General features: G+C 35.0%; 2 protein-coding genes across 5 annotated transcripts in view; one reads left to right on the top strand and one right to left on the bottom strand.

Annotated features, from left to right (window-relative positions):
* Kkv (hyaluronan synthase-like protein kkv) overlaps positions 1-7,422 on the bottom strand; it is a 25,403-nt gene extending 17,981 nt beyond the window's left edge. Inside the window, exon 1 of the mRNA XM_071792911.1 lies at positions 1,833-7,422. The gene's annotated coding sequence lies outside the window, so the exon portion shown is untranslated. The remainder of the gene's footprint in view (positions 1-1,832) is intronic.
* Positions 1-15,149, top strand: part of LOC139821674 (sterol O-acyltransferase 1) — a 20,572-nt gene extending 5,423 nt beyond the window's left edge. For 2 of the 4 annotated variants that reach the window (XM_071792898.1, XM_071792897.1), the window contains 9 exons: positions 7,860-7,919; positions 9,188-9,258; positions 9,486-9,622; positions 10,405-10,575; positions 11,105-11,253; positions 11,530-11,669; positions 12,122-12,285; positions 12,549-12,819; positions 13,209-15,149. In XM_071792898.1, coding sequence (XP_071648999.1) covers positions 9,534-9,622; positions 10,405-10,575; positions 11,105-11,253; positions 11,530-11,669; positions 12,122-12,285; positions 12,549-12,819; positions 13,209-13,640 — 1,416 coding nt within the window. In that variant the 5' untranslated portion in view covers positions 7,860-7,919; positions 9,188-9,258; positions 9,486-9,533 and the 3' untranslated portion in view covers positions 13,641-15,149. Of the gene's footprint in view, positions 1-7,534; positions 7,920-9,187; positions 9,259-9,485; positions 9,623-10,404; positions 10,576-11,104; positions 11,254-11,529; positions 11,670-12,121; positions 12,286-12,548; positions 12,820-13,208 lie in introns of those variants that run through there. The other 2 variants (XM_071792896.1, XM_071792899.1) reach the window with 2 other exon arrangements.

Here is a 15,149-nt window from a genome sequence, read left to right as displayed (position 1 = left end):
AACGCGGGCGGGATCGATGGATCACCACGCGCAATTACACGCGGATCGGCGATAGTGAAAGTAACGGGCGCAAGGTCACGCCGTTCCATGCATAAATATGCAATTATCGTCTCCCCGGGGCCGCGATCTCTCGCAATGCACCGTCTCGTCACGGGGGGATTCGCACGCCGCGACGCCGCCCCCTTACTCATCTCCCAAGACGATCAATGAAGCTCTGGGAGTAAATGCGAGACCGTTTCGTCACGGCCGCGGCGCAGCGCGTTCGCGCTGTACGTTCCCGTTACGGTATATCGTCCCCCCGACTCCTTTCGTCATTATCACTTTCTGGACCGTTCGCTATAGATTCCCCTTAACCCTTCGTGTAGATTCGCGAGAGTTTGAAATCTCGGAATCTGCATGTATAAATTTTGCTCGGCTTAATATTAATAACTGCAATAATAATTCTTACTTTACGTTTTCCATTATCTTCGGTTTCTTTTAGCTTTATTATTTTTTTAATATTATTTATCAAACTCTCATCTCTTCTCATTCCGTCGTCGCATTGTAAGGTCTTAAAATCTTGAAATTTTAATCGTAATAAACATAAGTTTCGTTAACATTATTCTAATATTAATAATTATTTTAAATTCCATTACTTTGAAATCCTTTCAGCTACTATTTTCTTATACTGCTTGTTAAATTCTTATTTCTTCTCATATATCTCGATGTTGTTATACAAAATCTTGAAAACCTCGAAATTTCAATTGTAATGAACGTAAAGTTTTCATTATGTACATTGAAAACACAAAGGTACATTTGAGCGCGCAAAGTTCTAAAATTTTAGATTCTAGTTGACCTACACGAACGTCATTCATGCTATTTTAGTATGTCATAAATATTCGAGTTTCCACTGGTACCCCCACGATTCGCCGGATTCTGCGTCATGACGTGCGTGAAATCCCGAAATCTCGGAATCCGAAGCTTCCCGTATGGAAACTTCAGGCGCATAGTTCTCGCGTAACAGCGTAAACGGGGCACGCAACAAAACTACTTTCATTTCTGCTCGCGGCGATTAATAAGTAGGAAGTTAACCCAGTAAAGCCGTGATTATAGCATAAAGGATCTTGATTAAATCATAATTCTATATTTTCGAAAGTTCACGGTTTAGATCCTAAAATTAAGTCCTCAATAATTTTAGAAACTTGAAGGCGTGTAGAATTCTTGTAAGACTTTCGATCCGCCAGAATAGAGAGCCGTAATTATAATATAAGCGATTTTAATTAAATCGCGACTGATTCTACTTTCTAAAAAATTTTCGGATTAATCTGTTGAATTTGTTTAAATTTTGGATAGTCGGAACTTTAAGAAACCTTTGAAAAACTCTTAAGCGTTGAAAAGAAATAAAATCAGAATTTTAATTACATAAAAAAAATGTTTTTAATTGAATGCAATTATTTTCTTGAAAAACACTATTATTATTATCAGGCATTATTGAATCCTGATGATAAGTTTAATGAAAGATGATTTGTTATTAAAATTATTTTATGTCCAATAAGATAAATAAGATAATCAAATAATATCAAAGCGATGATGATGATAATAATAATAATAATGATAATGATAATGATAATATTTAATATGATAATACTAAATAAGCAACAAGATTTAAAATAGACTAGAATCGCGTGGAATAAAATGTTCCTTCTGAAAAGAAAATGTTGGTCGCTAGTGATTAATAAACAGCAGCTGCTAATTGTCGATAACGTTTAAGTGTTAGTAAACACAAAGTTGGCGCTCGCTGATGCGGTAATTGCTGAAAAGAATAGAAGAAGGACAATAAATTGATTTCTTACTTGCTGATCGGACGATTCGCTTTCTATTGAATCCTTATCCTCGATATCCTCGCGACGCAGGCGGTCATAGTCGTCGCGTGAAACCGAAGGGTCGCATCCGCTTCCTGGATCCACTTCTCCAGGATGCTCGAGTCGATCGACGAGGCTGCCAGGCTGGTCCGTTCCACCGTAGTTTCGCACGCTCTCTCCCTCTCTCCTTCTCTCTCTTCTCTCACTTATGCTATATCCGTTTACGTCGATCGCGAACAATGTGAAGCGGTGGGTGTCACTTGGTACTTCGGACGATGAGAAAATTGTCGCGACGTCGTCGACGACGGCGACGAGATCGCGCAAGATCGCCGGAATCGGTCAGGTGAAAGCGGAGTCGAGGTGAACGTCGGCCGAACGACGACTGCCGTGGCATCGTCTACCAAGGTACCAGAGGCAGTTCTCGAGGAGGGCCTCCCCCCGCCTGCCGATCGGTGGAGTACTTTCACGAGAGAGTAGGTAGAGAGCGAGAGGCAAGAGCCGAGCAGTCGAGGCGAAGCAAAAGTGAGAGATTTCAACGCGAGGGACGCAGACTCGCGGGCCACCGCACCGTCGCGCGTCATCCACCTAGAACGCGCAATCGCGATTTTGGAGCTGTTATAGAAAAATCAACAACTTGTTTTCTTCATTTTTCGAGCCGCTAGAGATTTTTCCTCGAGACGACAGGTCGACCGGGTCGAATGTCCGCTTTCTTCTTCTGTGCGAGCTCTCTCTTGGAATGTCGAAGTAGGATGTTGCCTACGGATTGGCAACGCGCATTGCGATCGCGCAAAACATTTTGCCGATCCGCAAGGCGAACGGTAGCGATAGGTACGCATAACTGCAGAAAGTTTCCGGAAATGCGCTTCATTCTTGAGAAATGTGGAATGTTATAATTGTTCGTAAATGTCGCCTTCAAGCCGGTTCCCTTGAACCGAAGCTATATTTGCGCGATGACGGGTGAATGACGGCGATGAAAGGTGTCAATTTATGAAACACAGGTTTTCTAAAATTAAATTTTCTTAAAAATCATATTTAAGCGGTCAATTCCGGTGTAATTGGCTGAAGCTCCTTTGCACTTTATTTTTTCTTATTTAGTGCATGACAATGTAAACTTTTAACTTGAGATTTGTCCAGTTTACGTTTCCTATCGGTTCGTCATAATAATTTTTAATTATAATTAATAATAATATTAAATAATATAATGATAATATCTAATATAAATATATAATTATATAATATAGTATTATCTAATAATAGAGTATAATTGTCAAATTATCTAATGTCTAATTATCTATGATGCACTTCGAACTCTATTGTTACTTCGAAGTTATTACACTATTCAGTATTCATAAATGCAAAACATTCTCAATAACTTTTAGCTATACGCACAAGAAATGACATTTTGCTTAGACAAAACTGCTTAGAAATCTGATTACGGTGATTTACATTTTTATCATATAATTACGTAGCTCATTAAGCATCTATTGATACTCAATTATTATTCATTATTAGATGAATGGTTCTCAAGCTTCTTTCGTTGGCAAAAGATGTGGTGTCTAAATAATTTCGTGTCTGCTTTATCTTCCCGAATGCCGTTGTTGTTTCTTGATTATTTTTTTGTATAAAAACGTGTATTACAAATACAGTACACACATAAATCTCAAAAGTTTGATATTTAATTCTCTTTTCAAATTATCTCATAATCTCTCTTCTTCTTTCTCCTAAATTTTAGTCAGAATTTATGTTTTATTTGATAAGCTCAGAGCATTAGAAAAATGTTTATATCACGCGTTTGCTTTAAAAATATCTATGCGAAGAAGATAAGATACGTCATGTTGAATGAGAACTTGTTTTCATGACCTCAAGGTGTATTATTGATTAATCATTTTACTTTGAATACAAAATGTTCCATCTTATTATTGGCATTTTCTCTAAAATGCATCTTGTATTTTATAAAATCGCAAAGATATAAAAAAGGCAATTTCACATGCAAATAATGTCATCGTGAAAAACAAACAATATACGTTTTTCAATGTTCCACGTTTCAATCAAGTAATTTTATTTACAATAATAAGCGAATTTTATTTTATTTATTTTTTACATATTCGTCAAATATCTTATATATTATTATTTATTGTAATTATATTGATTAATCAAAGTTTAATATTGAAAAATAATTGTGTCTTTGAAGAAGTCGAGATTAAATTGCGATTTACATTTATGAGCGATAACAGCTTCAGTTTTGCCTCCAAATTACTTCGATTGTCGCTCCGAAATTTAAGATTAACAATAAGGGTCTATTCGACAAAGACAAACACGATAACGATCCGGAAATTGCTTTAAATCTTTGAAAATTTATCTTGGTGCAGGAAAGTCGCGTTCTTTTGAGATAAGATTTTCATTAAAGTCAACACGTTAATCGATTAATTTATATGTGTAATACGAATCATCCAAATACATATACATAGTTTGTGTTCATATACATACGTATGTATAAAAATTGATTTGCCCTCGGATCTGGGGCACTCTATACGTAATATGTCTTGCGTACATACGTGTACGTGTACGTATATGCATTTACATCATCAGAATCACAGATCACTCTTCGCGCTGTTAAGATATTAACGCGGCATAAAATGGTTTAGTGGCAGAAAGGTTGAATAATAATAACAGCGTGTATCGCTCGATGCAAAAGCTCGACTACGGCGAACGCGTTTCAATTGCTTTAATTGTTTCAAATTATCTCAATATTGCGAGCAATTATAAGGGATCGCGTGACCCGATAATATTTTCATTCGATATTAAATGTAACGGTAATTTAATTCATGCCTGCATGTCGAGATTGTCAAGACGTTAACGCGTTCCTTCAGGAAATCACGGATCGGCAAATTTTTTGCAGTTAATCGAGTAAATGTTGACATTGACCCCGACAACGCAAGAAGCAGATGAAAATATAATTCCTCGCGCACGTTGGTCGGTCGAACTCTTCTGACTTTCGACCTAAACAAGAATTGCGGCTGTGATTTTGATAATAAAACAAACAAAAAAATTAGTTCGGCGTAAACCAACAACAGTACACATTATATCTCACGCACACATGCGTTAATACATCTTCTATTAACGCATTTTTTAGTTCCGTACAAAAAATTCAATATGCGTTCGAGATAATATCGCATTAGGTGATAATTGCATCGACGATATTAATATATCGTTTTAAGAAAGGCACTTAATTTTTTCTCAAGAGCGGTATTTTGACATTTAATAACTTCGCGCGACAATCTTATTTTAAGAAATAATCTTTATTGCATCATACACGTATCAAAAATATTAATATTTCTACTTCAAGGATCATCTGTCTTGTGAATAGAAACATTTTAAAATATTTATTTTTACGTAAACGTTTACAATTGCAAAAATTCTGTATATCTTATATCAATATATCTTATAATATACGATAGTCAGTACCAAAGTATAAATGCCTCCCAATTTTTTTCTTTCGAATCTGCCGTCATAGAAAATTCGCGTTTTACTAAATAGTTACTTGAAGTCTCTATAGTTGCACTATGTTAAGTGTTCTTATGATTATTTACGTGAGTGTGTCACACGAGCAGTTCGAACTGGTATGTGTTTCAAATATCCGTAACAGACAAGGGTAGTGATTGAACCTCTTACCGTGGAAGAAGTGAGTCCTATTGCAATCCATTCGCATTTCAGAATTGTGTTATCATAAACATTTCTGAGACGCGAATAAATTTCGATGTCATTCAGCAGAAAAAGCAACTCAGCGAGCGATCAGTATTTTTTTTAAATAATTGGAGTCTTTAGTTCTTTCTTGGAATCAAGTGTAGAAGTCAATCGTAATAAAGAATCATTGAGCGCTCATTGAACTGCTTTCCCCGCTGAACGCAGCTACTAGAACTCACTTCTTCCACAGTAATTATAAGAAATTCAACCACTGCCCTTATCTGTTATGCATATCTGAAACACACACCAGTTCGAACTGCTCGTGTGACACATTAACGTAAATGATTACAACACCACTCAACATGGAGACTTTAAGTAACACAATTCACAATCAGTGAAACACAAAATTTTCTATGGCGACAGATTCGAAAGAAAAAAATTAGAAGGCATTACTCTCGTACCGACCCTTATATAAATGTAAAATTGTATGTGTGTGATAATCATAGATACACAACGTGCAATAAATAAAATTTTCAAAGCGGAAACTTGTTTATTTCCCTCTTGTCAGTGATTGGCAGAATTATGAGAAGAAGAATAGAAGAAAAAAAAACGGTAGAAAAAAAACTTGAGAGATTTATATCACGTGTGTTTCTTATTGCTTATCACAATACGTGCATGCACATATCACACACGCTCGCATCGCGGGGAAGGTTTAAAGGTCAGGCAAATCATAAGGATTAGTGCGCGGATCATCTAATTGTAAGTAGTAACAGGCGAAGCTGTCGTGTCGCAAATCGTACATATGTACTATATATTTAAGACTTATATATTTGTATATATATATATATATATATATATATATATATATATATAAAATTATATATATTTTATATAAAGCCATTTTGCGAAAAACTATCCGACAATATGAGATAATCGCGCGCGAGGCCAATATCTGAGACGGCAAATTATAATAATTTAAGCACAAAGTAGCAAAAAAAGTCGACTATCGCCAAAAAGGTCAAGAAATACAAAGATAAGGGAAATACGTGATAAAACGTTATTAGATTGTCCTGTTTCTACGGCAATCATCTTGAAATAAAAAAGACTTTTACGTCGAAATTTTTCTTATCAAACAGATGTCAGGGGATCAGCCGTTTATCGCAACTTTCTCACTTTCATTATATTATCGTATGTCTCTGCAATTAAGCAACAAATTAAGATTCCGTTGAGGTAAAGTCCGCTTGAGATTAACTGAAGAGTATAATTTTGCAACCAGGTATTTGTTTCATAAAATTTGTCAAGAGATCCTTATTTTCAATAAATTTACTATTTGACAGCGATAAGCTGCATAGTATTTTCGTTAAGAGAAAAAAATCAATGCTAAATCAGCCAAAGAAAAATGCACTGGAAAAACGGGATATTCTACGTAAGATTCAAAAGCACGTCGAAAATAAAACAGAACATTTTTGAATTGACGCTTACAATTATAATAGCATTTTAATTAATAAGTGTGCACAAAATATGTTTCAATTTTACTTTCAAAAATATTTTCTATTTTAAATTTCAATTTTTCCAACATATAGATTCTAAAATTACAAAATTTATTGACTTTAAAAATACAATTTATTTTTCAAAATATCACAAAAGAACAACTGTTATAAATATAATTATTATTGTTTTAAACGAAAGAAATATAACAAAATTTGTTGCTTTTGAGGAAAAATATCTATCGAGTGACAATGTCTTTATTAGCACGTGTTTGAGAGCGCGTGTTTCTCTTAAATTCGAATAATATTGATTCGGAAAGATTAATCTCGGTACGCGGAGACGCACGAAAAACAATCGACGTACCTAAGTACATGTGTACGGCGCGACGTCACACAGTCATCTCGAGGATCTATCAGTCGAAGTACACATGTCCCCTCGAGCTAGATCAGTGCGTACTGTACTCATGGCGGGGTGATAAGCGTGATCGAATCCATTTAGATTTAGATAGTCCGCGTGCACGAAGCGGAGCGTGCATAGTCGAGACCGGGATTGAGCAGATCGCGCCTCGCCCGTCAAATATATTGTCGAAACCGTGTTGTACTCTTGGAAATCCTGAAAGAAAATCAACGATTGCTAATTAAAAATTGATAGTAACGTATCGTGCGCGATAGCTGAATTACGAGTGTATTATGTTCGGAGAGCTCCGATCACGCACATTTGAGAATCTGAGAGGCTCCGATTTGTCCTTATAAACCGGTACGGAGCCGTTGACTTTGCAATAGGACCGCAAATCGCTCAAATTCGGACCCTCGGACCGTCCTCATTCAGTCATGAATTCTGTTATAGAAAATTTAAACGTTAAAAGTTCCGGTGTCACGAGCGGTCTTCACGAGAAAAATAAAGATGGTAAGTAAATGACAATTAATCGTAAGACGCATGAAAATCCGAATTTTCAAGATAATTAAATTCTTAAATTTTAAAAATAATTTCTAGTATTTTTGGTCTTCAGTTTTTCCAATCTTTTTATTTAAAACAGACAGATATAAATCAATATACTTTTTAAATTTTATTAATGCATATTTATTAAGAGTTAATTATTAATTATATTTACTAATACACCTTTATTAATTTCTAATATTAGATTAATATATATTTACTAAATTTCGGAGAAATGATCTTTTTTGATTGAAATTTATCGAAAACATTTTCTTTATTTATTTCAGTTTTTTTTTAAATTAAATAATTATGTTAGGAAACCGTGTTTAATTAATTTCTCCTATGCGAAGTTTACATCGAATTTTAATGAGCTTATTATTCGCAATCTTATGTCTCATGTTTTATGTATTATAAACATATTTATGAACGTATTTACGACCGAGTGTTCGACGAGCTAAGGTTTTGTGTATTTATAGATATACTAAGCCGTCTGTATTGGTTGGGGACCTCCTTACAACTGTGATAACTTTTCAAAGTTGATAATGAACGTTGATACTAATATATATCGTGCTGTTATGATTTAGTTGCGTATATTCATTTTTTGCTTGAAAATGTTTAATAACTCAAACATTTCGCCGCTCTTCCACTAACCGCCGCTGTTACTTGAATTAATTTTCAAAGAATCCTCGAGCTTCTGATTTGAAAAAACAAGTTGAACAAAATAAATAACACATTGTGCTTTTCTAGAAGTTCTTAACTACAAAACAGCAATAAAGATACAAAATAATTGTAACAGCAGCAAATGAATTCTTATATACATATATTTACATTTGATTATTATTACTATTGTATTTATCCTAATACATAAAATGAGTTCTCATATTATAACTTAAAAGTCGATAATCAACAAATGAAAAGACATAAAGGAAAACATGAGAACGAAACAATAACAATTAACTTAAAAATAACGTCGAACGGTCGAGCCTATTTAAAAAAGAATTATTATCATAGTATTTTTTAATCACGAAATTGAGAAAGAGAGAGTTCATTTTAGAAAAAGTCAATGAAGTCATGAGCATGTCGATTCATAAAAGTTATTCGGCGCAGTTAGTGCGCATGAACTCCAGATTCTTGATAAATATAAACCTACTCTCGCGTCAATCCGATATTTATTATCTGTGTTTTCTTTATCTGTATATGTAGATATACATATCTGCAGTGTACTATTCTCTTTTCAGCGGCCAACGGAAATGCGTCCACGGGTGTTTTACGTGAGGCGACCACCGATGTATTACGAAAAAGAATACAGGTGCGAAAGAATATCACTGACCTTGACTTAATCCGTGATTGGACTTAATGGAATGTGAACTAAGTAGTTTCGCGTTAAGTTTATCGAGCTAATGATCGTTGAAAAAACGCGACGGTGTCAGAGAGCCGTCACTCGAAAATTTTAACCGATAAGATATGGATTTTGTAAGAGATAACGTGCCTTTTTCCGGCTTATTGTTTTTTGTTGTAAGATACATTTCTTTACAGGAAATAAAAGAGGATGTTTTGGGACACGTTAACAACCGTATTAACGACATGATGTCCGAGGTTTTGCAGAAAATAGATGTACCATCGGGGAAGAATGGAGAATTTTCGTACAGCACGGACAAATATCGCGACAAAAGGTGAGGAATTATATTCTCGTTACGTTCAAATCGGAATCATCAGGAGAGAGAGAGAGAGAGAGAGAGAGAGAGAGAGAGAGAGAGAGAGAGAGAGCACAAAAAAATGCAAGGTATCTACGAAATATAGAGTACAGTAAATAGATAAAAATATTTGAAAGAATATAATAAAATTTATACACACTATATAATTCTTTCCATGCTTTGGAATTTTGGCACATGTTTTGATATTAAAAATGTTATATCTAATAAAGTATAACATGATTGTGAAGCTGAATATCTCGAAAAAATTATTCCGAGGTATATTTTGTAATGTATCTACGAGAAAATAGGTATATAATGCAGTAGATAATTAGAATAAACAAGAGATAGATAATAATTGGAATTCTCTTGCATCGTATTTTCTCTTATTATATTTAGGCCGTAAAGTTTCAAAGGTGTGTAAGTTCACATCTATATCTAAAAAACTAATCATGCCTTATCTAGCCTCGATTTAATTTCTTATCATTAATAGTCATCAATCGGCAAATGAAGTTATATAAATAGTCAAATTGCGAATGAAGATGAAGGAATTAAAAAATAAATTCCTGAATATGCATATTTAACAGTTGCCGCAGTATTTCACAATCATTGTGGATTAACATTACGTTAAAACCACATTTTTTCCGTTAAAGCAAGAATGTGGACTTAACAAACTTGCACTTACAATTAGACGTATCGAGAAAATATATGATTGTGTATTTGCAATATGGGGATCATGTTTTACATCTCTGATATTCTTGCAGGGAATCCAGCAAGAAAGATGCGCTGCCGGTTAAGGAGTTCCTTGAGAGGAATTCATTGCTCACCGATCTCTTCGAGATCCCGCACATTCGCACGGTTTATAATCTGTTCATGGTGACCCTCATACTCATGTTTTTCAACAATGTCGCGTCTGATATCATGGAAACGGGAACGTAAGTTTGCAACGTGGGGAACATAACATATTTAAAATATATTTTTATTATTTATAATGCCAATTAAATAAATATTTTTAGTCAAAACGTTTCTAAATTCAGTCTTAAAAATTTTTAAATATTTTTAGTTTAACAATTTTAAAAGATATTTTGCGATGTTACGCAGTGGATTTTACACTCTATCGTAATTTTATATTTATAATGTCTCATCAATCAAATTGTGCACTTTTTATCTGAAGTATGACGAGTTATCGGGGTTGAAGTGAACGGCACAGTCATTTCATTATTGCGTCTGGAAAATTACTCGCGACAAGAGACGATAATTAAAATATCTATGCACTTATTCCAAGTGCGATGAATCTTCGTAAGAAAATAGAAAAACTTAATTAATGAATTAATTATGGGGTAACTTGGTCGGACTTAAGATATTTGTTGTTCATGTAGATTGTATGTTTCCTATGACATATGTCAACTATGCTTTAGTTCTTACCGCCTAATTTCCCTTATTTAATTAATGTAATTGTTAAAGGGTCCACGTTGGTACCAAAACGTTACGGATTGGTTTCGCAAAGTTCTCAACGTGCCTCTATACTTGGTCGTTCATGCAGGCTTCGACATTCAGTGTCTACGTGGCCTTCACCCTCTGGGCGCACCAGCGACTCCGATTCTTGCCAAAATGTAACGATCTCTTCTATTCAAACTTAGATGAATGTACTTAATTTAATCATTAAGAAAGTTAAATCTATTGAGAAAAATTTGAAGTAAGATTAGAGTAATTTGATTGAAATAAGCATGCATATAAAATAAAATCTTAAATTTTTTGTCAAAAAATAATTATAAAATAATGATTGATCAATTGACCTGAAATATAGCGCACAACAACATAGTGCAAATATATTAGACAATATTGATTGATTTAATTTAAATGATCGTAACGATTTTTTCTTTTTGCAGCCTCCATCCGGAAATTTTGGGATTACGGCTGGCTATCAACATTTATATTATATCAAGTTCTCTTCATTGTTTTTCCTGTCAAGGTGCTGCTCGACAAGAATTTGTCCATAGGTTGCAGTTTCATTGTTCTTTTAGAACAAGTACGCATCTTTAAAAACCTACACTTATAGCCGCGTTGAATGATGACGTTAGAAGCGAAAAAAGTGTAAATTTTTCTTGCAAAGTATAAGTCAAAACAAATCGATTTTCTCACATCATTTATATTCAATAGTACAAATTGGTAACGTGTCGAAGACTTTCTTTCCGATTCGTGAATTAATAACAACTGTGCGATGAATCACGAGATTTATTCTTGCTAGAAATGTGGAACGTATAGAAATTAAATTGTACGTGCGTTTAGTGAGAATAAAAAAAGAGTTTTCGGTAGAAGAGATATTAACGTAATTCGTATTTAAATGAATTTTTATGCAATAATTCGCATATAATATTGTATAGAAGAATTTAGTATCTTGGATATATTATTTCAATATTGACTATAGTCGATCTTGGAGTAAGGATTCTTTCTATTCGAAACGATATTTGCTTTCTTTAGATGCGCATGATAATGAAGAGTCACGCTTTCGTCAGGAGTGTGGCACCTAGGTTTTTGTCGTATAAACCCCATAACGAAACTCCACGACCGAGCGGCCCCAGGTTCTCACAATATTTGTACTTCCTATTTGCACCAACTCTTGTGTACCGCGACGAATATCCCAGGTAAAGATAGCTTGATATTTCATGATTTTTTCGGGGACATAGCAATCTGATCTTTTAACTGTGCGATAAAAGAGATAACTCTAGTTGCATAATTATCAGATTTAATTTTAGTATTGGGTCCAAACGACTTAAGAAACTTTAGGGAAAACTTCGAAGATCGTCCGCGAAATGTACAAGCAAAAAAAATACAATTGGCGATAATAAATTAATATTAAGAGACTTTAGAAGAAAGCGTATATTTAAACACGAATGATTTTTCTTAGGACGAAAAGAATCAGGTGGATGGTAGTGATTTGGAATTTTGCCGAAGTCGGCCTAGCGATCTTCTATCTCGCCTTTATCTTTGAGCGCTATGTAGACCCGGTCATAACGTTCGGCACACAACATCTGGAACAAAAGTGGCTCGTCAAGACTATCATCGAGTCTAGTCTACCTGGCACTCTCTACTTCATTACCGGACAATACCTCCTGCTGCACGCGTGGATGAACGCTTGGGCGGAAATGCTGCGGTTCGCCGACCGTTTGTTTTACAAGGTGAATATAACTCACCCCCCTTTAGTACTTAATCTGCCTCGCAAAAATTATACGTGAGAGATATGCAAATATCTTTTACGCACTATATAGTTTTAATATAAGCGATAGCTTCAATATACGTAATAGGTAATAAGGTAATAGTAAGAAGTTCCCGTGAAACACGAAACAGAAGCATCTCAGGTTACATTTTGAAGCTTTAAAATGACTCCCGAAACTTGTTTACATAATTTCATGAAAGACGCATATTCGAGATAAATGTTTCTCTCACGCGAGAGAAGTCGCGATATTGTACCGATCTTGTACCAAATCCGATAATTTTTCAGAAACTATTATGAACTGTCGACTTTTGTAAAATGCAACTTTATGAATTATTGTATCGTTTGTTACAGGATTGGTGGAACTGCACGACTTACCACAGGTACTACCGCACGTGGAACGTGGTAGTGCACGACTGGCTATACACGTATATCTATAAAGATATGTATGAGATCGTGGTACCACGCAATCGTACACTGTCAGCAACCACCGTATTCCTCGTCTCCGCCATCGTCCACGAGTACATACTCGCGTTCGCATTCGGCTTCTTCTATCCGGTGATGTTTATTTTATTCGCCGGCATAGGTTTCGCCATGTTCTTCGTTCGCAAAATCATCACCAGCAACGTTTTCATGTGGTTATCCTGGAGTCTCGGCAACGGCATCATGTTCAGTCTATATCCGATGGAGTGGTACGCCCGCTTCAACTGTCCACCTCATTCCAATTACTACTTGGACCTGTTTATACCGCGAAGCTGGACCTGTCAAGGGCAATTTGACACGTAGATCGTCCTATTCGCAGTGGTGAAATTATTCCCCGTGCTATCTGCTATCAGACACTGTTTATCAAGACTGTTATATACGAGTTTGCGTAATTAGTTTAAACTGATTAGAGCGAAGAACTGATTAGGTGTTAAATTGATTAGAGCGAAGAATAGTTCGTTGACGTAAAATCGTAATAAGAGGACCAATGGAGAGAGAGAGGTCCAAACGCAATTGTCAATGAACAGTAATTCATCTATGAAATTGCACGGTCTTAAATTTTGAATTATTTTTGGATTGTGAAGGTAACTGCGACTTTTTCGCCGAAACATTAATTCAAGTTCAAAATGGACGAAAGTATTTTTTGCACTTTTGCTGGAACCCTCCTGGTTGTCATAACTGATGACCTTCTTGACTCGCATGATTTTCAAACTATATTGCACTAAGCGAAGTGATAATATATTGCTCTTTCATGTTTCTCAGTGAAAATTATTAACTTTACAGTCGAAGATGCAAAGTACGGAGAAAAACTCAATCTAACTTATTTTTCGAAGATCCTAGACTGTGATCGATTCGTTTATTTATTTATTATTTCAAATTCCGTGTCTCTCCTCCTAAGAAGTCTTCCAAGCTTCGTTTCTAGTTGCTCCTTCTTTTTTTATTTTAAATTTCATTAAATTTAAAATTACGACTGGATTCGTGAATTATTCACAGAGAAACTAGAAAGGAAAACAATGCTGTTGTAATAAACGGCATGATATAAAATAAAAAAAGATATATAAAACTTATCGAAGGTGAAGCGGTATCATTGTGTGCAAATCGTTATATAATTTCCAACTACGAGGGGCGTCCAAATATAAATATAATAATGATTTGATTATTATAAAAAAACCAAAAACAACGCACAAGTTTCAGTTACCTCACTTTTCAGGATAGTCTCCCTCTTTTGCAATGCACTGCGATTGCGCCATCGGTCCGGTAACTTCCGTAATCGCGTAAAAAAAACATTTTTTAGCTGCAGACGCACTCTCGAACAGCTGCGATGACTTCCTCATTACAGGTGAACTTCGATCCTTCTAAAAACTCGGATTACTATATCTCTTTGGACCACTGAAAGAGTTTTTAGGCTATTTTGACAGCCATACAACAGCCAAAGGACAGAAGTAGCTGTTCGAGAGTGGGTCTGCAGTCAAAAAATTTTTTCTTAACGCGGAATACGGAAGTTATCGGACCGATGGCGCAGTTGCCTTGCAGAGCAGAGAGAAACTATCTTGAAAGTGGTAACTGAAACCTGTGTTGTTTTTGTTTTGTAATAATCAAATTATCATTTATATTTAAACGCTCCTCATATTTTAATCAATAGAAGTAAAATCTGTATATAGAAAACACGTGATATGTCGAGAGGGTTCGAAAGTACTCTTAGACTTAATGATGACGCTCGATATCTTGAATTTCGAATTAATTGTAATTAGTTTTGTATAAAAAGGAATGTGCAAGAGTCATTAAAAATAAACGCAAGTTTATATAAAAAGG

This window comes from Temnothorax longispinosus, chromosome 11 (genome assembly GCF_030848805.1).
Source record: "Temnothorax longispinosus isolate EJ_2023e chromosome 11, Tlon_JGU_v1, whole genome shotgun sequence".
Taxonomy (NCBI): domain Eukaryota; kingdom Metazoa; phylum Arthropoda; class Insecta; order Hymenoptera; family Formicidae; genus Temnothorax; species Temnothorax longispinosus.
Note: the sequence above shows the minus strand (reverse complement) of the source record. Positions and strands in the feature narration are given on the sequence as shown.